The sequence below is a fragment of the Strongylocentrotus purpuratus genome, unplaced genomic scaffold, assembly GCF_000002235.5.
Source record: "Strongylocentrotus purpuratus isolate Spur 01 unplaced genomic scaffold, Spur_5.0 spur5_scaffold_3, whole genome shotgun sequence".
Lineage (NCBI taxonomy): Eukaryota > Metazoa > Echinodermata > Echinoidea > Camarodonta > Strongylocentrotidae > Strongylocentrotus > Strongylocentrotus purpuratus.
Genome location: NW_022145609.1, coordinates 27,441,599 through 27,468,522, shown reverse-complemented (window position 1 = coordinate 27,468,522; position 26,924 = coordinate 27,441,599). Strand labels below are relative to the sequence as shown.

The 26,924-nt window shown below is 37.1% G+C and overlaps 1 protein-coding gene across 1 annotated transcript; it reads right to left on the bottom strand.

Moving 5' to 3' along the window:
• Positions 1–4,108: 4,108 nt before the first annotated feature.
• On the bottom strand, positions 4,109–24,461 carry LOC100891372. Its single transcript, XM_030995863.1, has 20 exons — positions 24,359–24,461; positions 22,329–22,595; positions 21,473–21,579; positions 20,591–20,716; positions 20,024–20,161; positions 19,419–19,545; positions 18,695–18,801; positions 17,740–17,920; positions 16,903–16,986; positions 16,187–16,338; positions 15,581–15,775; positions 13,572–13,821; positions 12,271–12,452; positions 11,419–11,505; positions 9,861–10,082; positions 8,727–8,845; positions 7,363–7,497; positions 6,802–6,910; positions 5,605–5,725; positions 4,109–4,756 (listed from the first exon to the last, which is right to left on the bottom strand). Exons 1-20 carry the CDS (start codon positions 24,435–24,437, stop codon positions 4,524–4,526), a joined length of 3,021 nt encoding a protein of 1,006 aa, XP_030851723.1. The 5' UTR covers positions 24,438–24,461; the 3' UTR covers positions 4,109–4,523.
• Positions 24,462–26,924: the final 2,463 nt, after the last annotated feature.

The window sequence follows — 26,924 nt, the reverse complement described above, 5'->3', positions numbered from 1 at the left end:
ATTATTGATTTCCATTTGATAAACTAACGGAACCTTATTGAAGAAAGAGATGTGACAGCCAGACAGACACAAAATTAATAGTGAATAGTGAGCTGGTAGCAGTCATCTTTTTGACTGTCTCGTTGTAAGTTCAAAAGTACACTGCTTCACAAAAACAAAATCAAAACATACAAACAACGATAGATATACGATGAAAGGTACAATTATCACATTATGGCAAGGTAGGTCTTTGCATCCATATAGGCCCAGACCTCAAATTAAGGAAAATTAAACTGAAGTCATCAACATAATTTACAGACAGGTAAAGGCAACTGGTTATGGTCTCAAACTTCAAAACACCACTATTGCAGTCGTTTAAATTGTTCAAACATAATTATGTCGCCGTCAAAATAGTCTAATTAGCACTGCAGACGACAATGGGGTGGACGGAAGTGAGAAGTAGAAATGGCCGGTGGCCTGAAATCGGTCAGCGTGGATGACCTAATATACTAATTTGATCTGGAATATTTCGATTTCAAAGTAATTACGAATGCTCATACCGTGAGGGATGTTGCCGAGACGTTTCGTTTTGGGGGCTGTCCCGAATCTGCAGGTTGCAGAGAAAACAAGATTCTTTCCCAAATACTAATTTTGCCGAAAACCGTGACTTTTACCAAGAACTGTTGTTTCGCGATGAGAAGGAGGTGGGGGTAAGTGGTGTCGAAGATCCGAGTCGAAGTTGGACCCGGTATCTAATCCTAATGTAAAAAATAAATCTATACAACTGAACTGACATGGATAGCAGTACAATCATATATTAAAAAGTGAAGCTTTTATTTGTAGAGCATTTCTGAGCGTAATTGTAATCATCATGTATGGTAATTATTATACTATCATTTAATATCTTCTTTTTGTTTAAATCTTTAAAAATCTTATATCTTTCATATGATAACAATTGCTTGATGGCATGGAACTAATACACCTATCACAACATTCTTTTTGTTAAGGTCGTGGATCTTATTTTCTTTCTTTCGCTTTTATTTAATTTTGTCTTCTTCATTTTCCTAGATCAACTTGAAGGCGTGGAATTTCAGGGTGGGGGGGGGGGGGGGAGTACGTGATTGATAAAACTTTTTCACCGTTGTTTTTGATACTTTTTAAATATTCACCAACTCCAATTTCTAATCTTAATAGGTCAGACAATTTGCCTGTATGTTACACGACATTTTAGGTGGTGACAACATCTTTCAAATGGTGGGTTACCAAAGTGAGCGGGCTTACCGGCCACATCCTTTTGCCGTGAAGGTCTCTCCATCACCGCACTTTATCTACCATCCCTCTCTGCTCCACTCTCAATAACATTTTCACTACTTCTCTCTCTCTCTCTCTCTCTCTCTCTCTCTCTCTCCCTCCCTCTCTCTCTATCCCTTTCTCTCTTTCCCTCTCTCTCTCGCTCTCTCTCTCCCTTCCCCCCTCTCTCTCTCTCCCTCTCTCTCCCTTTCTCTCATTCCCTCTCTCTCCCTCCACCCCCCGCTCTCTCTACCTCCATCCCTCCCTCCCTATAACTTCCCCCTTCCACTCTTCCACTCTCTCTCTTTCTCTCTCTTTTCTCTTTCCCTATCTTTCTCTCTCCCTCCATCCCCGCTCTCTCTACCTCCATCCCTATCTCCCTATCTCTCTCTTTCCCTAACTCTCTATATCCCTCATCCCCATCTCTCTCCCTCTCTCTCCATCCATCCTCCACCCCATTCACTCTTCTCTCTCTCTCTCTCGATCAACAGACTAAGTTTCAATATTATTTTGCATGACATTTATAAATCTACAAGATTTTGCCGAGTCATCGGTGTTGTTCGTGGTTTATGTCATTGAATTTTTGCCTAACATACCTGTGCATCGTTCAATTGGTTAGTAGGGTAATTAGGCGGGCAGGTAGAAAATTAACGAATTCATTACTTTCTTGATGGCTGTCCAATTTGAAATAATCTATAACAAGGACGCTAACTTTATTAGGACTATAACCCTGAAAAAAGGCTTCCTGAAATTATTGGATATTGCAATTCATTTTTGTATCCATCAACAAAAACACCTCCAATTCACTGACTTGCATCCAATGGAAAAGGAGCTTTAAGATCAAAATGTAATGATTTAAAAAAGGGAACTGTTTTTGATATTCCACAGATATGAATGTAATCAGTTTATTGTAGACAGGGAAGGAAAGAGTGGAGACGATTCTAGGCTTCCTTGATATGAAGAAAAAAAAATGATGAAACTATGAAGTATGCTTTACTTCCATATAATGCAGTTATTCCAGATTTGAACTATGGGGATCATTTCCATTTTCAAAGGAGGAACTCAAAACACATCTGTCCATTTGCCTATGTATCTATCAGTATACATGTAACTTTACAGTTTTATTAACAAAAGCCTTTTTTCCAAACTGTAGCCACTTTCTGTCCTTTTAACTGGGTTATAGCATAGCAGCATTACAAACAAGATTTATCACACTCAACATCTATATTTTAGGAGGGAAATCTGAAAGACAATTTTATTTAGTTTTCACTTTTTATAATCAAATGTTTGAAAATCTTATAGACAGTAATTATCACATGATACAATATATTTCTTATATTGATAGTCAAGGTAGAAAATAATTTACAATATAGCATGAAATACAAAGAAAGGCAGTATAGATTTATAAAGCACACACACAAAATAGACGTTAAATAGATATTGCACTCTCTAAAGTTTCCTACCTATAACAATTCTAAGCTAAATTGAAATACAATGTACACTCTGGATGAATATGCAGTTACAACTAAATTATTCATACCCCTTGTAAATTTGATGTTTTTTTGTGTGTATTTTTCGTAACTCAAGCCTGATTGAATTAGGGCCTTTGTTGAATACTTTTAGAGTTAATTTTTTATGTCACATTCTCAAGAAACATAAATTGGGACAAAACAATTTTTCACATACATATAACTCAAAAAATAACAAAACTTGATAAGGGTAGGAGTAATTTAGTTGTCAACTGTATATTGAGACTTAACTTGTTTCCAAATCATGATTTATGGAATGTTTCGAATCAACATAGTACATGGTTCTATTTCTTAGTAATATGAATTATTACATGAAGTATTTCATGCATTATTAATTGAATTATAACATGAATGAATACATGAATCATTACATTAATCATGAAACAAGATATTACAAGAGTTACGACATGAGTGAAGGGTAACCCTAGCAATAGCAAAGTCAATCAGAAATGATATTCACGATAGAACTTTTTAAACCGTGACAATCAGAATCAGGCACCTAACATTATATATTATTTGTGTCAGAAAATGAAACACACACACACACACACAAAAGAATCAAATAACATATTTTCTAATCAAATTAGTTTACATCAGAAATGAAAAATGCATGTTCACCACACAAAATGACAAACTATATATGATTATTTGTTTACAAAATGGACGGAATAAGATGTTCCTGAGAAGAGAGAATATAGCTGATCTAAATTCCAATGTGACAGGGCAGTTAATGACTATGTACAAGCAATACACACATTTGATCCTCATTCAAAATCTGGAAAATAGAGAGTTTAGCTCTGGTTTAAGTACAATAATATCACACTGGTAGATGTACAATAATATCATGCTGCTATATATACAATAATATCAAATAAGTACTGACAGGTGTAATACATTCATACAGTAAAAGGTGCCTGGATCGTTCTGTGTGTCTTTAAGACTGTCTTATACAAAAGAAAGAGAAAGGGGCGGAGAGAGAGAGAGAGAGAAAGAGAGAGAAGGGGGCAGGGGGGGGGGGAGGACTGACAAAGAACAAAAATAGTCTTGGCTATTTTGTGTTTTTTTGTCTACTAATATGCTCACAATCCAATCACTCTCACACGATGAGCTGTATAATTCTACTTTTTCTTCTCTGATCCTGTTATCATGCATGACAATATTGAGTTGTTGTGGTAATACAATTGTAATTGTAAAGTGGACGTCTATCAGCTGTCTACAAGACATCATGGATCATTGTTCAGGTAGAAAATACAATCCTTCATACATTTTAGGCTAATGAGACAAGCATAAATGAAGGAACTTGTCTGAAAACTATAAAAAAAAAAGAAAGGCACCAATACTGATAGACACACACATCCCACTGAATCAAGGTCGTAACAGACCCTAAGAGAATTGTTTTCAGTTTGCTCCATGCTGCATGAAGCCACCATACATTTCTGTCTGTCAAATGAACTTGAAACAGTATTGAAAATTGAGGCGAGTTGGATCAGTCGGTAAAGCGTCTGCCTATCGAACCAAAGATCTCAAGTTCGACAGTAATTCAGTTCGCTTTTCGCCTCCCAGGCACAGGTGACGCCAAATACTTAATATTAATTGTAATAATAATAATAATAATAATAAATTTTTAGATTGTCAACTTTAAGTGCAAATTTTTGTTTCTTGTCATTCTACATATTTCAGATAGATATGTTTAACAAAATAATTTGTTTTTTTGACATTCATCTCTCAGAAACGTTCTGTTTCCATTAGCATTTCTTCCGGATGCTCCAAGAAGTTTTTTGCAAACCACAGAATGTCATCTTTATCAACATTCCTACCCACAAGCTTTGATGTTAGTGAGAAACCCCTAGCTGAAGGGAAGAACGCTGCATGTCGATGGTCATCCGGTCTGACCAAGCAGAGACGAGGGTAGACGAAGAGGGACGGCAGGATTTCATCAGTGATTTCCTCCACATGTTCTAGTCATTCAAAAAAATGATAAATGAACATTAGTAAAGACCTAATCTTCAGTTTCTCTAAAATGTACAGATGTATAAAAGTAATATATATCCTTTTTAAAAAGGTACAAATTTTGAAAGTATATGTCTAAATTTAAATTTAAATGTAAGTAAGCGCCCAGGTTACTGACGGCTTGATTGAGGATTTATGCCTTACCAAAGTGTGCTAGTACATTGCCTTGGTTTTGAACCACTGCTCTACCACTGAGCCATTGTGTCTCCTCAATGTGTATAAGTGTCAACCAATTTCAAGTTCAATTAATTTAGCAGAAATTGTATTCATATTTCAGTTCCACAACATTTAAATGGTTTAATAACATATTTCAACGCTTTGCGCTGGCAGAGTTTCACCAAAGTAGTATGCACTTTTCCCCCTTTTTTTGTGAGTGGCTTTTTGTTTCATGTCCAGTCCTTCTTATTGTTTTAACATTGTGATGCAATTTGTGCCAATGTTGATATGTTTCATTCTACTAAACTCATACAACATTGGCCAAAATACAAGTGTTTCCAACTTGAAGAAGGAGGGCTAATCAATTTTACACTTGAAATAGCTCTATCCTGAATTTAAATCAGAAAAAGTGGATGGCATTATCAGGCTGCTAGACGGAACCTTTCAAAATCTCACTAGAGAGTGGCACGTTGTATACACTGTTCAGTCCGTGCCAAGCTAGTAGACCCGTGCTCCAACACACTGATGGGCGAGCATAGTGCACGGACCGGCCAGTTTACAATATGGGTCTAACCAGCTAGCCTCTTGAGAATTATCATGTGCAGCCTGAGGATGCCATCATTTGAATGTTTGTACTTACCTATGATAAGCCTCTGATAGTAGACAGGAACAAAGCTAGCAACCCATCTAGGAAACTCATCCACATCCACCCAGGTAAAGACTAGGTCCTGGTACTGATCGTAGGCTGCTGACAGTAGGGCCTATATAGTATGAGAGATTAATGATAAGCTTAGATAGAAACAGGACAATCTTTGACACAATCTAGGAAACTCAACTACATCTACAAACTTGGGAGACCTAAGTTGGAACTCATCTTCATCAGTCAAAATGAAGATTAGGTCCTAGTGCAGATCATAGGCTGATGACAGTAGGAAATGGAATTAGAGAGTTATAATGGTCTTAGATTGAGGAAAAAACTGTACCCAAATCAGGACCTGGTACAGCCTGTAAGGCCTGATAATGGTCTTAGATGGTCTAAGATAGGAACAACCTCAGAGATCCAAGAACTCATCCATTGATTCCATTTCACCCAAAATGAAAACCAGATCCTGATACAGGTCATAGGCTGCTGACAGTAGGACCTATATACAGTCTATAGTGACCACCCAAGGGAAACTCAAAAAGCGGCCTTTGTAGACAGGTGGTCTTTGGAGATAGGTTCCTTTAGTACATGATTCAATGAGAAACCATTTTCAAGGGAAACAACAAATGTGGCCTTTGTAGACAGGTAGTCACTAAAGCAGGTTTGACTGTAGTATGACAGATTATTACTGGTCTAAGGTATAGGACTAAACTAAGAGACCAATCTTACACATCACCATTATACATCAACCCAAGTGAAGACTACAGCCCAATTCCATAAAGAGCTGATATTGATCGCAACTTATTTGTGATTGGTATCAATCACAACTATGTACATAAGAGAAAGGGGATCGCAAACTTGCGATTGATTGGAGGACTAGCTATTGATTTGGATCAATCACAGCTCTTTATAAGACGGGTCCTAGGTCTCGGTACATATCATAGGCTGTCGACATAGTAGGGCCCGAATAGTAGAGAGTAAAAATGGTTTCAGATTGAAACAAACTCATCTAAGGCACTTTTCCACATCTAACCAGGTAAAGTTCCACACAGCACCAACAAAAATGATCACACAGGATGAGCTGTATTAAATGTTGAAAATTCAATTTTACAAAGGTCTCTTTTAAACAGCGATGACAAGAATTACTTTTTTACATTGAAACTACAACGTGGTAGAGAGATAAATGTGACCCACCTGTTGGAATACAGCCCCTTCCTCCATTTGATCTTTGGTAGCAAATGCAATAAGGACCGGTAATCCTCTCCTAAAGACCGATCCCTTATGCTTGGAATCAAATCCAACACTATATCAGCAAGGTGAATAAAAGAGGAAAAATAAAAACACAGATGAGCTAATATCAATATGGTAAGTTCGACATATTTCTTCATTATTGTTCAGTACATAATAGAAAAAACTTAAGTGAATAATGAACATAAGTTGATATCAGAAAAATGATTTTGCTTGACATTTGGGTGTGCTCATGCCCTAGCTAGTAAGGCTATCAGCTCAATCAAATTATCAATTTAACAAACTGTTTGAATTGATTTTTCTTTTTCTTTGATTCTTTACATAGGGAACATTACCTTAGATTTGCCCTTAACTATCATTGAAGTAGTGCCTGACACACTATATATATATATATATATATATATATATAACTGGGTCTTTATTTCTCCAAATAATGTATTCTCTTCAATGTAGTGACCTCAGGTCAACAGGTCAAAGGTTACTGATCTCGGGTCATAGGTTACTAACCTGGAGTAGGCATGGAATGAGGTCATAGTGAGATGAGTGACCGGTAATCGACTATGGTCCTCTACAAAGTCTGTGATGAGGTCAGTACAGCCAGCATGGTCATCCTCACACCGCTGACCAGACTTGAGGTTGTACCTGAAAAATATGGGTTCAGCCAAATTCAGTGAAGGTCAAGACAAATTCTCTTCTTATTTTTTTGAACTCGTTGAACTTGTAACATGGAAACCAGTGTCTAATTTGTTTTAAAGAAAAATACTTTATTTTTTCTGAAGTAATAATCCCATGTATGTGCAATACATTCTATCTCTCTTTACAATACTACTATGTCACATTTGTATTGAATTGAATAAGCAAAACAAGCAGCTTAAATGTTTCGCACTAACTGCCGATCCCCCTTGAACAAAGTCAATTCTGTAGGGAAGTATGGTACTGAATCTTTGTTTACTTTTGTGGTCTTCTTTCTGTAAATTATAGGATTGCTTTACAACCCAAATAGGAGGCATGGTCTAGTGGACAAGTCACCAGACTACAAATCACAAGGTACAAGGTTCAAGCCACTGCCACATCACGCACATCCTTTGGTAAGACATTCACCTACATCTGCCACACTCAACCCAGGTGAGCTAATGGGTACCAGTAGGAAGAAATTCCTTGAATGTTAAAGAACCTTTTCTTAGGGCAGCAGGGCTATACACAGGTAATCTCATCTAAATGTCTTTAAAAGTTCATGGAGGCATCTTTATCCTGGACGAGTGGATACGTCGCCAGACTGTCGATCACAACATCCGTGGTTCGAATCCCGCCGTGGCACTAATGTCCTTTGGCAAGATATTGATCTACATTCGCCACACTCCACCAAGGTGAAGTAAATGGGAACTGGTAGGAAGGAACTCCTTGAATGCAGTGAGCACCGAAATCGGTAGCCTAGCAGAGCGGGGGTAATATTGGAGCGCTTTGAGCACCTTGCAGGGTGGATATGTGCGCTATATAGATATCCAATATTATTGTTTTTATTATGAGCATTATCTGAAATTAATTTTAAAGCTCATACAGTGTATTTGTTATTTGCATTATTCTAAATACATCTATTATCTTTGAAGGAAAGATAAAACTAATAATAATAATAATCTGGATTTATCTATTGCTGAAAACAAAATAACGTCTCTAAGCGATTTAGAGATATCATTACCCCAGTCATCAGATTCATTCTTGCACAATGTGCACCATCTCCACTCCCTGGGGAGTATTCCGAGCAAATACTAACACAAATGCTTTCGTCATCCTACCAGGTCACCAATTCTCTCCTGGGTATGGAGTGTCAAATGTAGATTAATGCCTTGCCAATGGACAAGGACCATACTAACCTGTGAGGAGTATGGAATCTATGGATCTGGGAATCGGCCTCCGCTTGAAGAGCGGCTATCAGACTCCGCCCACTGGTGATGACCTTTGACACCACCCCATCTTGACGAAGCATCTCAACCTGCCACAGATCACCAAACAAAAGATACACATATAACTATCAATGCTTAAAGGCATCGTTTAACAATGTTAAATCTGAGATGCATGGCCCTACGTGTTATCTTGTCTTTGATATGGTGTAATATTGAAGCCCTACAAATTGCACTTCAAAATGATCATGAAGTGCCTCAAAAAGGTGAAAATCTTTGAGTGACCAGTGTTCTAAAAATCGTTAAGAAAACGTTTTTTAAATTTCGATTTCCAATCATAATTATCTTGATAATTAGACAGGCGTTCCTGACTGACCTAAAGGTTTATAATTATCATTGCAGCATGAGCTAAATCCAGGATTCTGTTTCAGAATCTGAGCCAAAGATACCCAATCCCTTTAAGCGAGACATAGTATGAATGGATATCTGCACAGTTGCCTGGTCTTGTGGTCAAATCAACGGGCCGTGGATGACAAGGGTCATGGATCAAGTCCCAGCAATAGAATGGATCCCAGAAAAGATTGCAGACAGCGTGGGTTTAAAGTACAGTAACCATGCAGGAGTAACAATACCATTATGAATTGCATTGAAGTATTTATGTACACCTGTTATGTGTTACGTAAATGTAAATATTATCATCATCTTTAAAAAATGAAGGAATTACCATCTCTAGTATGAATCTACATGTGGAAGACTGCTGTTTACTTGTTCAAGACAAAAATGTAACTGTTGTTCATTTACTTTGCCTAGGGAGATGTATGTTGGTCTAGCGGTACATTCACTTGGTTAGCTCTCGGTCTTGGCCTACAAACTGACACAATAGACCCCGGTTCGAGACTGAGACACGTCTTTCGGATGGTAACGGTAAGGGTCGGTCCCCAGACTTATACAATCATATCTGATTAAAACATGTTTGTAAAAAACAAAATTACACACATGCTCACACTAATAAACACTTTGCCTAATGATGAAACCTGTAACAGCTAGCTGACCAAAATGGGTGTGATACCGAATTCATATGATATTCAATGAGCCTACATCCCTTACCTTTCCCACAATCAATCTCTCCTCCTTGCTCGTCCTCTCTCTATCGCTCGATCTGATATTCTCTCCATACGCCGCGTAGCACTTGGCCTTCCCATAAAGCCTTTCGCAGGCGACCAGGAAGCACTCCAGGGGGTACCAGCTGTCGGCCCCGCCCACTGACCTCAGGTACTGACCAGCCAGAGAGAGGGGGTAGATGGTGGCGAGAAGGATAACATTGGTGTGCTGGAAAACAGAAATGTAATCAAAAACAGAAAGGTAGGAAAGATAACAATTGATCAAAATGCTATTTTTGCACATGAATGTATTATTTTTTATTATAATACGTATCTGGGCTTTAGCTGTGATTTCATGATAATACCATGCATGGGGGAGGCACGTTGGCTCAGTGGTCTCGTAATAGGGAGGTTCCTGGTTCGAAATCTAGTTGATGCGCTAGTACCCTTTGGTAAGGCATTAATCCTCATTACCAAGGAGTTAAATCCATCTATCCTCCATCAGATACTTACAAGCATACACAGGCTTTCTTAGCATTCAGGTAAAACAAACAAACAAACCCATTCATTTCACATCTTATTTCATCTCATTATGTGTATGCAATATCAACCTCATCCATATTTATTAAAATCCAAGCAGTGCATGCTAAAAAAGATCTATAAACTTTATACGATTATATCTCATATCATCTCTAACCATTGCCCTATAATCATTGATGTTGCACCATGTTTATGGAATCAATTACCAGCTCATAAACGTTCTTAGAAACTTGTTATTGTTTCAAGTCTAACCTGAAGATAGTCCTGTTTTTGAAATCATTTAGTACCTGAACATAATTATTGTACTATCCTGTAGTCCTTTTTGTTATACTTATTCCTAACTTTCTTAATTTCATAATGTGCCTTGGAATAGTTTTACTAGATGGATGGCGCAATATAAGTGCATTATATATATACCGGTATAGCTTATCAGCTTTAATAGCTAAAAATTGTTAAGGATCATATTAGTGGGTGCTCATTGGGAATTTGACAGGTGTGGTCAATCGCTAAGAGTGGACTTCACTTTTACAACCAACAGGTCTTGCGTAATGTAATGTGCCCTGAAACTACCACCATAAGGAATTCTTGTAATTTCCCTCACCCTTGAAATATGAAGGCAAGCTAAAGTACTTTTTGGTGGGACAACGGTTTCACTGCCTGAGAGACATGTGCACACATCAATCAGTAATTTAACCAAATCGAGGCCCTGTCTTACAAAGAGTTGTGATTGATCCTAATCAATCGCAAGTCCTTTAATCAATTGCAAGTTTGCAATCTCCTATCTCTTATGTACACAGTTGCAATCAATATCAAATTTTGTAAGACAGGGCCCTGGGGCTCGTTTCACAAAACTTGTCATCAGTGACAAATGACATTCTTGGTTATAAGCTACTGAAATCCTTGCTTCTGATTGGTTATCAGCAGATTTGTCACTGATTTTTGTCATTTGTCATTGAAAAAAGGCTTTGAGAAACAGGTCCCTGGTGTCTGACTACTATGAGGCTTTAATGTGTAACATAAGATACCTTCTGTTCTTGTTTGACTTGTTGAAGTGTCTTGATCTGAACTCTTGGAAGAGCAATATCAGAAAACCATTCCATCAACTCCTTCTCCTGAAAAAAATAATGAAAAATGAAACAAAAATATAAGATAAATGTGCATTAAAATTTGGGGGAAATATAGAATGAAGTTGGTTTAGATGTTATAGGCTTCTAACATACTATCCAGAGGCAATCACATGGAAAAAATGTATTAATGCCACAAGGTATGTCGTAGCATTCTTAAATAGAATGTCAATTCATCAGTCCTCTGTGTAGGTTCATTGTGGATAGTGAACAGTGATGGAAGAACAACAATGATTATTGGCACTAGCTGTATATTTTCTTTGTTTATCAAAAAGGTTAATTACAAGATGAATAGTGGTAGAAGAAAAGGGTTTGTAGAATCCTAAACTGAAAATAAGTACCGGTAAGCAGAAAACAATTGTATGACAGCTGATTCTTGTAATAAAAGAAAAGGGAGGATGTGTTTATGTCATTTTTTTTCAGATTGGGAGTTGTCTCGCTTATACTGAACAAGAAGTACAGACATTTTCACTGTACCCTTTTAAAATTTTAAAAAGGATGGAATTTTTTTTAAAAAGGATGCTTTAGCACTTGCTAAACAGGGGCCCGTTGCATTAAACTTACCATTGATGGTAACTTTGCCATCAATGGTAACTACCATGGAAACCTTGATTTTGATTGGCTGTTGAGCTCTGTTACCATGGTAATTGACATTAGATGGCAAAGTAACCATCGATGGTAAGTTTAATGCAACGGGTCCCAGGACAATCCGTCACTCTTATGGTATCGGTCCTCTTCGCACTTATAACTTGCCTCCAACACCCCATGGTAGTCCATGCGCAGCGTATGCTGGTGATGATCAGGGGACAGACACCTCTCGCTGCTGTACTGCCCGAAGGTTCGGAATGCAATCAAAGTGGGGAATCCCCTGACGTGAAGCAGGTCACAGGTCACGGGGTCAGAGGTACAGTTCAGTATGTAGGCAGACCCACCATCTTGGATCAAAAAAAGAGAAATATTAAATGTTTCATGTTGCTTAAGGTTTGGCTTACATGGTGATGTACAGACAGTCCTTTTCATGACTCTCCAATCCTCCCCCCTCTCTCTCACATGGTGCAACTGTAAGTCTACTGTTTAAAATGTTTCATGTTGTATCTAAACACAAAGGAGATATGCAGAGGTGCTTTCGAGAATTTAGTATGATTATACGCATGGAGATGATTAGAGTAAAATACGAGTATGAAATGCAATCAATGTGGGGAATACCCTGACGTGAAGCAGGTCACAGGTCACGGGGTCAGAGGTACAGTTCAGTATATAGGCAGACCCACCATCTTGTATCGAGAAAAAGAAGAGAAAAAGAAAAATGTTCATGTTGTATCTACTATCTAAAAACAAAGGGCGATATATGCAGAGATGCTTCAAAGAATTTAGGGAAATCCCCTGACATGAAGCTGGTCACAGGTCACAAGGTCAGAGGTACAGTTCAGTACGTAGGCAGACCAACCATCTTGGATCAAAAAAAGAGAAAAACGAAATGTTTCATGTTCTATGTAGAGGTGCCGTGGTTGAGTGGTTAAGTTGCCGGACTGTTGATCACAAGGTCAGCGGTTCGAGACCTGCAGCGGCACTAATGTCCTTTGGCAAGACATTGATCTACATTTGCCATACTCGACCCAAGTGATGTAAATGAGTACCTGGCAAAAATTAATTCTTTGAAATGCCAGAGCGCCGAAATGGCAGCACACCAAAAGCCGGGGTAATAATCTCCAAGTTTGGAAGCGCTTAGTGATTTTAATAAGTGCTATATAAAAACTGAGTATTATTATTATTATTATTATTATTATTTTAACACAAAGGAGATCCAAAGAAGAGAGAAAATTATCAGTGTTATCATAAAAGGTAATGAAACTTATCAAAGGTTCTTCACAAGTGATATAACCGCAGCGGTTTGTTTATGATGATGATGTAAAGTCAGAAGTTTGGACACCAAACAACTATAACAATTTAAGTACAACTGAAATCCTGGATAAAAATAATTTTAAATAACAAACTGTATGCAATATATAAATGTATAATTCTAAATGATAAGTTCTGATCTTAAGAAAACCCACCTACGAACTTGACAGCTTTGGCCACCCTCTCAAACATGGGCTGTTGTCTTCTACAGCTCCCGCAGCCATCTTGGATGAAGAAGACAAGGTTTGTCTGAGGTATGTCTTTCTTTCTGGATGTCTTATGAATATTCATGAGAGCCTGCAGATCCTCAGGTTTCATTCCTGCATGTGACTTCTCAATGGTGGTTGACCAGGTTGCGTCCGTCAGTCGCTCTATGCCCCCAATATGGCTCAACTGGTTGTCCTTCTATTGTGTCAAAACATAAATCAATTATAATAATAATAACAATAATAATAATACTCAGCTTTTATAAAGCGTGAAATACAATTTAGTCTCAAAGCGCTTCCAAACTTGGAAATTATTACCCCAGCTTTAGCTGTGCTGCCATTACGGCGCTCTTATCATTTCAAGGAATTAATTGCTGCCAGGTACCCATTTACATCACCTGGGTTGAGTGTGGCAAATGTAGATTAATGTCTTGCCAAAGGACATTAGTGCTGTGATGGGACTTGAACCGCGGACCTTGTGATCGACGGTCCGTCGGCATAACCACTCGACCACGACACTCCTACAATTATACATCTTAGGTATATTTTTCAATGTAAGATATTGAAAAGAGGGTGGAGTTCTGGGCCCCCGTCTTATAAAGAGTTGTGATTGGTCCAAATCAATCACAAGTCCTCCAATCAATCCTAAGTTTACAGTCTCCTATCCATTACGTATAGTAATTGCAAATGATTAGCAATTAATTGAAACTGTTTATAAGACAGGACCCTGGTAAGGAGAAAAGTGTTGTCTTTATTTGAAGGGTTTTGATAATCACAGGAAATAAACACTCACCACAGCAAACAATACTCATTTGCATTTAAAGGCACCGTTTAACAATGTTAAATCTGAGATGCATGGCCCTACGTGTTATCAGTGTCTGTGTTATGGTCTAATATTGAAGCCCTAAAATAAATTGCGCTTCAAAATTATCATGAAGTGCCTCAAAAAAGTAAAAATCTTTGACTGGTTTTACCATACTGTAGTGTTATAAAAACAATTTTTGAAATTTCGATTTCGGCTTGTAAAAGTCGTGGGATTCCTGACTGACCTTTTAAGGTATATAATTATGATTGCAGCATGAGCTAAATCCAGGATTTTTTTTCAGAATCTGAGGCAATGTTACGAGTCACTTTAAGACTACAAGCAAATGGTTTCTGCCATTTTGGGCAGAAACATCATAATAATAATGATGATAATAATAATGATAATAATAATGATAATGGGTGGTATTCTCATAAGTTAAGCCGGGACTAAGTCCAGACTAAACAAGAATTTAGTTCACACTTCTATGGAATGCTAGGTTTCATCTTCCTCCTTCAATATTCATGACAAAGATAATCTACCAAAGACTTTGTTTAAATTCAGTTCATACTTATATTATCTTTTTCTTCCCATTTCATTGCAAAATTAATTTTTTTGGACACTTTTCATTGAAGGATTAAAATAATCTGTTCAGGGTAAATTAGTTTGCAACAGGCACTCCATAAAAGTGTGAACTAACTAAGTACGCGCTAACTTAGTACGCGCTACCGGAATACCACCTAATGATAATAATAATAATAATGATAATAATAATATATGAGATTTGTAAGGCGCCGAATCCACTTGAAATCAAAAGCTTAAGTATTTCTTCTGTGTAAGAGTGACAAAAGTATCATTTATCAGATATGGATATGTCACCAGACTGTCGATCACAAGGTCCGCAGTTCGAGTGCTGCGGCACTAATGTCCTTTGGCAAGACATTGATCTTCATTTGCCACTCTCCACCCAGGTGATGTAAATGGGTACCTGGCAGGAATTTATTTCCTTGAAATGCTTAACGCCTTATCATGGCAGCTCAGATACAGCCAGGGTAATAATATGATACATTGTATTAAGTGCAGCAGAGTATATTCATATAGTAGCTGCGCTATATAAATTGACATATAATTACAAAACAATCATGTTGAGACATACCTGACTGGATGTATCGTCTACTTCCATTGTAATATTTACATCTCTTAGGTCTTCCATTGTATCAGGTTCTGTTTCATCAACCATCATTTTTATAGAATGAGGTCCCTCACCCCACATATCTTCCAACCCCTCCAGTGAAGTGTTGAGTGCCCTGATGCATGTTGGAGCTATCAGCCTGGACTCTCCCATTGATACCTGGAGGGGGGTGGACATAAAAAATGGTTCATGGAAATTAAATAATATGTAGATAATACCAATATAATTTGTTAATGACATTTGAAAAGAAAATGTATATCAGATTTATTTTAACAACTGCAGGCAACATACCCTTTTTGATTGCTAATCAAAACTCACCAAAATGATTTTAATAAAACAATTGGGCTTAGATAATTTGGACGAGTGTTTTCTTGGTTTTCTTCATTAAAATACATCCACCAAGCTTTATAGCATTTCTATTCATACCGGTAATACCTTTGTCAATACTAATATCTTCACAATGAACCTTTTTTTTTAACTGTACAGGTTCCAGGTAATGATCATATCCCTTCTCAAAATCTGCATAATAGCTAAAATCATTTTAATATTTACAAAACAAGTCATAAGTACCTCCATATCATATGATGATTCTACCCATGTTGGATAATGGAATGGTCCCCCATCAATGCTTTCTAATGTTACATTCTTCTCCTGCAGGAAGCTTCCAAAAGTCACGGGAGTGTTGGCTCCCTCTGGTAGAGCAAGCTGATGCAACATTTTACCTGTAGACCATGGACAAAATAATAAACCAATCACAAAATGATGTGAATATTGTGAACTACTGTATAATGAGAAACTTTCATGAATTGGAGCCCACAGCTTTCTTCATGGCTTGCAACGTTTGCATTCTTGATTCTTGTAAGGTACCTGGTACAGTGTTTACCTCCATATTTCGATTATTTTTTGTTTTAATTTCAGGGGGGGGGGGGATTATTAAATCAATTCTCATGACAATATCTGAAACCACTTGTGTTGATGCCTCCGAAACATAGTTTTATTCCATTTGTGCTTTGGCTTCATCAGTGATCGCACAAAAGACCTTAACATACCGTAAATGCACCGGTAAGAGTTGATTTACTTGTAAAGTGTACGGTATTGTACTGGCATTCAATGAAGTTTAAACTAACAACTTTCAAGAAACTTAACTTTTGTGAACCTGGACTCCTCAAAAAATATGCGACAGTTTCTGGTCTTACAACATACACAGATGCAGAAAAAAATACACCCACAAATGTTTAATCCCAAAATGCAGTCGATTGATGAATATAACTTGTATATGACCTTACCTTTGTCAAGACCAGGCTTCCTCCAGAAGAGAATACTGAAAGGCATTCCTTCTATACCTGCTGCATGCAGCCAACGTGGAACAACTGGACAAATAAGAAAAGAAAAAAGGAACAAAAATTCAATTCAAGTTTATTTCCATAATCTGATAAAAATACAAAACAATCAAAAGACAAACAAGAATACAACATATACAGTTAACAACTATATTATTCATAACTTTACCGAGTTTTGTTATTTAATTGTATGCGAAAAATTGATTTGTCCCAATTTATGTTTCTTGAGAATGTGACATATCAAAACCAAGATCTAAAAGTATTCAACAAAGGCCCTTTCTGGTGTTTTACCAGTCCATCTCTCATTCTTGAGTTACAAAAAACACAAAAAACATATAATTCACAAGGGGTATGAATAATTTAGTTGTTAACTGTAGTAGCAGCAGTACATCTCAAATATACAGTTATAGAATAAGGTCCTAGTGTTAAATGTGCTTTGTTTTTTCATACTACATGTATGAAGAAAACCAAGAGCTAGATGCCAAATAAAATATTACCCCAAAAAACACAGTTATGACAGAATGGTGCATTATTCTATCAATGTCGGAAAATCATATTACATGTAGGTATTTTCAAACAAAATGATATTTGATTAATGTGTTAAAAGACAGCCAGAGTTCTTTTAATTTCTCTATCCATTTAACAAACACATATAAAAGAAAAATGGGGAGTAAGTTCCAGATTGTTGTTTTCTCAAGCATCATAAAACTCATAAATAATAATTTGCATTGACACTGGTATTGTATTTTCCTTAAAAGATATCCATGGTAAATAAACACTTACTATCTTGCTGTGCCTCGACATCCACAATGCCAAATCTCAGTTTGGCCCCATGGTCCCTGAAGACCTTGACGGACTCCACAAAGGCGTGGAGGTAAGGAACCACACGCTCAGCCCAGTGGGTGTAGAAACATACCAGAATGGGCATGGCATTTCCACTGAAAACCTCTTGCTGAAAGTTATTCTGTTAAATGATTTAAAATATAATTTGCAGGAATAACTAGAAGGGCATTACACAAATTGCAAGACCATGTTACGAGATTGGGGAGCTACATCTATCAAATAGAAATTAAGAAGATGGGTCTGAGCACTGCAGAATGATGGTGAATGGTGATCAGACATGGTGAACGCAAGTGGTTAATATCGCCCTCTACGAGGGTTACGTTATATTGTTGTGATTGTAAGTGTAACAAACTTCACCCCTTCTCGGCTGGCATCTTGTTAGAGTCAGTATGCAGTATTAAGTAATGATGGTAAACCTCACATTAACTGTCATTGGCACCTTTCTTAAATGTTTGTAAGGCTTTATAGCACCAGAGAGGAAATGTGCAGGTGTAAAATTTATGACGGCCAAAAACAAAGATGCAAGAAAACGGAATAAACGTTACTATAGTTTGTCCTGCAAGAGTGACCCCAAAATTACAAGGCATTTACAAACACACCATTCCACAAAGCCAAAAGTACAAGAAGCATTCAGTTTTCTAAAGAACAACAAACATCATCACGGGTATTTACTGGAATTGCTTCGAAACAAAGGAATCACGCACGCAACATCAAAGTTTTGGAAAAGGGTGAAGGAATTCTCATTCCCCGCAAACGTCCAGCCTTTTCCTTGGGTGGCCTCCATAGACATGTTTGACTGTATTGCATGTAACTGATCTTTACTGGTCTATCTAGTGCTACATTAGGGATTTGAATCCTGACCTGCTGACCAAGGGCCCTTTATTTTATCACTTACCACTGTGAGAGAGATAGCAGATGATGTCTGAGACATGATGAAGGGTTCCACAAACTGTCTGGTAACAAGGGGTTCCTCAAACCTCTGCAGGACTCGGAGACGCTGGTCTGTATGTTGGTCACACAACATCAGGAAGAGTATTGAACAGTAAAGAGTTAAATGTACATTTTGAGCTTTACTTCACACTAGTAACGCTGAACTCTTCAAGAACAAACAAAATTTCAATCTCATCTGGAATGCAAAGAGGACAAAGGCCTCAAAATTGCCTCATCTTCATGTTGGCTAAAGTCTTAATAAAAAACTTAGAAAAAGATGTGGCCTATTGAGCTTGATTACCAACCATATGCCTTGAAAGTCTTCCTCATATTCATGTCAACTAAGTTTTTTATAAATGTAACCATCCTAATCTACTGGTACCTAACACATAGTCTGCAAGAATGAAAGAGTTTACCCTGTCACTATGAGAGGGAATTACAGTGAAACCTGCTTAAGCGACCACCTGTATAGAAAGACTACCTGTCTATAGAGACCCCACTTTATGTTTCCCTTGAATAATAATAATAATTTCTCACTGAAATGTGTACTAAGTGAACCTGTACATAAAGGCCACTTTTCTTGTCTCCCTCGAGCAATCTTTAAATACAGAATTCTCTGTACACCTATGTCTTACAGTGTACATAAGGTTGAAAGGATTCAGGGATTACAATTGTCAATAGTTCCTTACCTCCTTTCTTGAAAGCCAGTATAGTTGGTTCTACTTTGACGTTGAACTTGTTTTGAAGTGAGCTCTCATTCACTGAGCCAGGGTGAACTACAAAGAGCTGTAGATCGTTTGGGTGAGATGACTTGAACTGGAAGGAAAACCAAATCAAAGATGTTAGTTTACACTTTGTAAGGCAATATAACTTAGCAGGAGGGGTTCTTACTTTATCTCTTTCTTTTCTTTAGACCCTAAGATGATAATAATAATAATATAACTCTAAGTAATAACTCTAAGTTTGCATTTTTGCAGGAAGATATTAACAAATACTGCCCCAAACTCATTAAAAAAAATACATATCAGTTTTATTTATCTATCCAAAAATAAACATAGCGGTATTTGGGATTAATTTCATTCTTAGTTGTTGCATATCTCTGAAACATTGGAGCATTCAGAGCCAAAGATTCACATTCAGAATGTTGTAATATTCCCTAGGCTGTACTTAGATTGAAGACAAGACATCAGTAGAACTAGAAGAAACATCAAAATAAAGACAATTGAAAACTAAAATCAAAACATTGAGAGTACATCTCTAAGTCTAAGGTCGTCCTGAATAAATCATTCTTTACCTCTAACAGCATCCATTCAATCTCAAAGTGTTTCTCTTCTCCAGGAAAAGCGAGGACAGTCAGCTTACTCTCATCAGAGACAGCCTTCCTCAGGGAATCCAGATTAGCCTCCACTATACGATTACGATACTTGTGAGCCTGAAATTGAATTCATCAACAACAAAAATCAATCGTTGTAATTTTGAATTACATTTTTCAGAGTGTCACACCACTCCTAATTCAAGATCACATTTGTTTGAGCGCAAAATCTCTGTTTTTCCATCAACAGATTTTACAAAATATATCTCTTGGCCAAAGAGTGAAAATATTTCTTAAACATTCATCCATCCCTTCCCCTTTTGTATTGCTTGTCCCATATTGTGCTACAGGTTTTTGCCTCCTCATTAATTCTTCAGGCCTTTTATCACTTTCCATGCCAGATATATTTTACAAAGTACTTTGTAGATAAATTGAATAGTAGTCCACCATGGAGCTACAAAAACACAGACCAATAGACTTCTTTTGTGTTTGGTCCTGTTCTAATTATCTTCACTGAAAGTGGTGCAAACACACAGTTGAAAAGCTCACCATCATTTTGAACCATTGGAGAAGCCTTTGAAGGCTTGGTCTACTAGTGTACTCTTCGGGCTCTGCTGTTCCGACATAACACCTCAATGAAGGCAAACTGTGTGGTACAGTGAGACCCCTCAAGGGCTGTAGCGATGGAAGGAAAGAAAACAAACATGAAAATCAAGACCAAATATAGATGGGTTAACAGATCCTTCAGTTCCACAGGCATCACACCACAGAACCCTCGTACATATTTGTTATGTACAATTTCTCACATGCAGCTTGGATTTCGGAAACATCTGAATATTTGGAACTTACTTGGTTATGGCATAAAACTCTATGACCCTTCTTTAAAGATGTCAATCACAAAATGGCAAAGACTGATTAAACTTGATTAAAAAGAATTCACAAGCAGCTTTGATACTAGCACTATTGTGCCATAAATCTATGATATTGTGCATACCGCTTATAAATCTTTAGGGCAAGAAACTATTGTTATACTAAGTCTGGATTACATCGTGTATGTGATTGATATCGTAACTTGACAACAGGCGGCACTAGTGACCTAATATTTTGTGAGTGATCAATCGCTTGATCACATACAAGTGAAAAGCTATCAGGAGAAATAGACAAACAATTTTCATATTATCAAACTTACCAACCTTCCGCAGCAACAATTAGGAATATCCAAAACCCAAATAGGAATATAGCGTATTCTACACAATTTTGATACAGATGTTTTCAGCAAACAAAGAGGGATATAGCTTTCATGTCACAGATCTGAAGGCAGAAAAATAGGAATTATTACTGCAAAGTAAGAATGATTGGCAGCTATGTTGTACCGGTATTATACATACCTTGTCACTTAGTCTAACAACTTATTCCATTTAAAACACCTACCCCGTTGGCCACATCATACACTCCAACTTTCCAGCTCTGGAACAAGAGATAGGCCGACAGCTTGCTCCATAGCTTCGAAACCTTTTCCTCAAGCTCAAAATTTGAATCTGAAAGAAGCAAAAAAAGGTCATGCAGTTTTTACCAAAGGCATTATTATAATAATAAAAACAACAATACTGCTATCAATAAAAATTGGATTTATACAGCACCTTTTCAAGAAAATACAAGGTGCTGTCCCTAGTATATTAACATATTCAGTCTGTTTTTAGAATATTTATTTTGAAGAAATCAAGTGAAAGTACTATTTTTAGAAATGCAGGGAGTTTACACATAGTTGACACCGGTCGATACAGCTTTAAAAGTTTGAGCAAGTATCCAGTATTAAATTCTACCAGTATCTGTAAGCCAGTGTAGTTCTAAACAATTTTTAAAAGGTTTACATACACAAGAAATCTAACCTTTCATTATTCTCATCAAAATAGATAACATTTACTATTCAAAAAGACGGTTGAATGTCATCCATTTTAATTCAAAGTTTATGCTGACAACAATCAAATGTCTTGTATGTTTAACCCCATTTCTACAGCACCCCCACCCATGGAACACGAACGTTCTATGGCCAGTGTGTGTGTGTGTGTGTGTGGCTATACAATAACATGCTGTAGAAATAGGTTTAAGAGTATTCTTACAAAATGCTTTCATGAGTAATTTCAATAACATATTGATTGTTATTTGAATATGAGAGTCATTTCATTTGAACATTTTCATGAATAAATTTTTTTTTTTGCACAAAGGCAGCTCCTTTTATTTTCATACCAGCAGTTGACATATTTACCAGTACATGTATGGTAGTTACCTTTCTGTGTAAAAAGAATGCAGACTGGTGAATGTGTACTTCTTTTTAGATGATAGAGCAATAACGTTTGCAGGTATCTTGGAAGAGATGATCTGTGCTCAGTCTCTTTTCCTCGCAGGTTTTCTGTGCTGTTTGATACATGATCCTGATCAGATACAGGTGGTCGTGTAGATACAAGTTCTTCTCTGCTTTTTGAAGCAACATTTGAAAGCTGGTCATCTAAAATTTGCGACTCTGGGTCTAATGATTTTTCACTCACAGCTGCAGTTGCAAATCAAAGACAAGGTGAATTAGAATGATAAATTACACAAATATTTGAGAAAAAAAATATGATTAGGATACTGAATAGCAACAAATGTAGCACAATCCAGGAATTTAAAGAGCACCAAAACCTCACTGATTTAATTACATACAAAGTATACTAATAGGGTGTCTGAACGATTTTTCAATTTTCAATTTGGGATCGTTTTTCACCATTTTTGTTTGATATTTGAATAAAAGATGTTATCAGAATAATACATTTCAAATTTCAAGTCTCACCGATGTTTCTATCAAAAGTTACAGCCCCTTCAAAACGCTGGTATATTCATATCATTTTGGTCAAAATCGACGAAAAAGACGTCTACGCAGAGTGATGTTGTTTTGCTAAATTTAGCCAAACAGCTGTATCGCGCGATATGCAAGCGTATGCATATCGTACGCATGCTGCTAAGCCAATCCGCGACTTGCAGCTTGAGCTACGCTGTCTCCGCGACATGTGCCTTTGACTAGTATGGTTGGCGTTCGTCGCACAATAAACCCGGAAGTGAATGCACGTTATAGTCAATGGCAATATCGCGGAGATATCTCCGCGATATTGCCATTGACTATAACGTGTATTCACTTCCGGGTTCTATGCCGCGAATGGCCACCCATACTTGAATTTGGGGTTTCGTTCGTGCGCGGAGATGTTACGCGATGTAACCATGGTTTGGACTGAGCGGAGCGCACGCCCCCTAATTAGCTGATCCACCAAATAGCGAGAAGGGTATTTTTAAACTGTTATCAGTTGTGATCCCTGGGGGCTAGCGAAAATATAAGCACATAGAATTGTTCCTTAGGACTGGGACTATTTATCGATCGGGGCGTCATATCTCAAAAGTGACAAACCTCAGAGTTAGCCAGGACACAATGTTTCAATTGCTGTTTTGACCAAGATATTTTTAGAATTTCGGGGGCTACGCCCCTTTAGAAATATTGGAATTTACCTGCTCTTTCATATGACACCTCATTTATTGATTATCACCTTCAGGATCACAACAGATAAAGGTTTGAATCTCGAATTGAAAAAAAAAAATTGACTTTTTTTGCATGGTCGCGCAATGCACGTAGACTGCATAGGGATGCGTGTAATCTCTATGGGAAGAATTTTAGCACACAACATCGGGTGCGCGATCAGACACCCTAATACTAATGATGCTTTGATTGCACCAAGATATAACTGTCATTTTTATTCTTCTCCTTGCCCTTGTTTCTTACTCTCCCGATCCCTTTCCTTTCTGTCTCTCCCTTTTCTCCTCATCCTTTAGGTCTACTCTCATCATTTAAATGACTCCAAATAGCCTGTTCTTGTAGAGATCTACATTCCTGTATCCTCTATTCTTCTTCCTTCTTCTTCCTCTTCTCCTTCTTCTTCCTCTTCTCCTTCTTCTTCCTCTTCTCCTTCTTCTTCCTCTTCTCCTTCTTCTTCTTCTTCTTCTTCTTCTTCTTCTTCTTCTTCTTCTTCTTCTTCTTCTTCTTCTTCTTCTTCTTCTCCTTCATTTACCTTTTTCTTCTTTTTCTTCTCTTTCCCTTTTTCTTTTCCTTCTTCATATATGAGCGAGTAAAATATAAATTCTAACACCACTGCAATACAAATGACATGGGACTGTAGTAAAGTTACATGGTATGAACCGGACAATTCTGGTCAATATCAGACTACATATGCCCTCAATAGATACAACCACACATGAAGAGTTAATACATTCAAAACCTGATTAATAACTACTCACTTTGAGGAACAGAAACCACGATTAACACAAGAAACAGGAACACGGATGTGAATCCAAAACAGCTAGCAACAGACGCCATCGTTGTTGTTGTTAATGCGAGAGATGGCGCTCTTCCCTTTGATGTGCAGGGGCCACTGATCTCTACGGAAAAAAATTTCCGTAGAGATCAGTGGCAGGGGCCCGTCTCGAGACCAAACGACAAGACAGTCATACCTTTATCCGCCAACTACGAAGATGTCTCTCATGATCTCATCCCCGCTTTCATCTTCCTAAATTATTAGCTTTATACATCTCATGAAAGCGATACCATCAGCGAGATGAGGAGCCGAGACTTAGCCTAAGTCGCAATTCCATCTCATGCAGAAAAAAATGAAGAAAAAAATATAATGACAATGTTGCAAACAGTGTAGTTGACAAAAGATACAAAATACTTCAGAAATTGTGTAGATTATATACTACAGAATTACATGTAAACTAAATGTGTGGGTAGTTCATTTTATGACAGTTGATTGAGTTTTGTTCTTGAGATGGGCATTCCCCGGTATTTTCATTTGATAGTTTATTTAAAAACATACACCCTTGTATTCTAGGCTTAGTAAACAATAATATGAAAGTTGTGTCCTGTGTTTTAGGCTTCAACTGAAGCCTTCTAAACGTCAAAACACATGTTTTAAACTATTCAGTTTACACATTTGGTGATAGAATTTATATAAAAATTGGTATGAGTCCGAAAAGTAGAGAACATATTTCTGACTATAACTTGCCTGCCGTGGCAGGCATCCCTTGACAGGAGTTAACTGTTTCCAAGAAAACAGTTGTAGTTTTTTTACCAAGATCTTTCGATATTTTCTTTCCATACAAATATTGAATTTGTTAGTCCACTTATTATAGAAGCAATGTTATGTTCACTTTAAACTGATTATATCGTATGTAATTAAATTGTAAATGAATAGTTAAGTATATAGTTAGAGACTTTAAGTAGAACTGTATTAACAGCTGTGAATCAATTTTTTTTTCTTCGAAATGGTAAATCTTGTCAAGTTGTCATGATTCATTGGGCTTTTACAGATTACTTTGATCTATATGTTTTCTTTTCTTTTTAGTGTAATGATTTATGGCGAGGTCAGTCTTTCTAGGGGGAATATACACATTTTTAACGTTTGCTATCCGATCATGTCTTTTCTTTTTTTTTACTTTAGGTTTGTTAGGTTTTTTATTTTAGTGATTTTTATGTTCCAATCCCTTACGGTATTGTACGTAATGACGTGAATTCATTTTTTTTTTTAATGACAATGTAGAAAAAAATGGCGTAGAAGCAGTTTAGTTCGGTGGAAGAAAAGAAACCTTAGATATAATGTTCATATAAAAGAATGTGTAGAAAGGTCATAGCTACAGGCAGGGACTTCTTGTCCTCCCCCCCCCCCCTTTCTTTTCCAATGATATTTTATTTTCTCCATTGCTTTTCACAAACAATTACAAAAATAACAATAACAAACAATAACAAATCAATACATAAAATAATCTGCATGTTGATATTATTATATTTATTAAATAAACATTTTTTGCCAGCCATGGTCTACCATATAAATGACATGTGATGGCGCTGCACATCGACTAAAAAGTTATGTTAGAGATAATTATGAGAGGATGTTGTCCTTGATCTTGGCAAAGAGGGCTTCGTGGAACGCGTAGCGGACAAGGAGCGTATACTAGCGCTGATTTATGACAGTTGCGAGAAACGGGGGGGGGGGGGGGGGGGCGACGGGCCCCTGACAAAAAAACAGGTTTAAAAAAAGATGATAACATAAATTCTTTTTTGCTTTTTGGGTTGCTCAAAGGGCGGGGGGGGGGGGGGGGTGGGTGTTGAGAAAAAAAAGGAGTGTTCACTCCCCCTTCCCCGTTGAGCCCCCCCCCCCCAAAAAAAAAAAAATAGGGCTTCCCCATGTGATCTACAGTCCAGTGACGTAGTCCATAGACCACGACACCTCCAGCATGTGAGTCGATGAGATATATAAACAACAACAAATTCTTTAAAGTGCTTTTATGGAAACAAAAGAAAAAACTCAGGACCATTTCGATAAATCTGAAAATTATATAAGGCGTCATCTCGCTTTCAAACGAGACTCCCCATTCGATAAAAATTATGTTTATAAACGTTAGTCGATAGATATTACGACAATAGATATGAGTCGTAAGTGGTCCGTCAGTATTGAAGCAAGGAAACATATTTATTTATTTATTTATTTCCTCTCATAGGGTGGATGGCCCTTTCAGCACAGCTGATTTTCAAAGGGGTCCACATACATAAAAATAACAATAAATATACAGTGAATTATACAATAATATGTAAAACTTACAAATGCAAGAAGTAAGGCAATGAATATGTACATGTATAGTTACAACAAATAAATATCTAACATATTAATGTACAAAACAAACAAGCACTAAGACAGTTAATTGCAGATATTCAACTAGAACGACAACATGCATACGAGTAAAACTGTAAAACCGATAACATAACATAAAAAACATCAAGGTAAACATAAGAGAAAAACAAGAAAAAAAA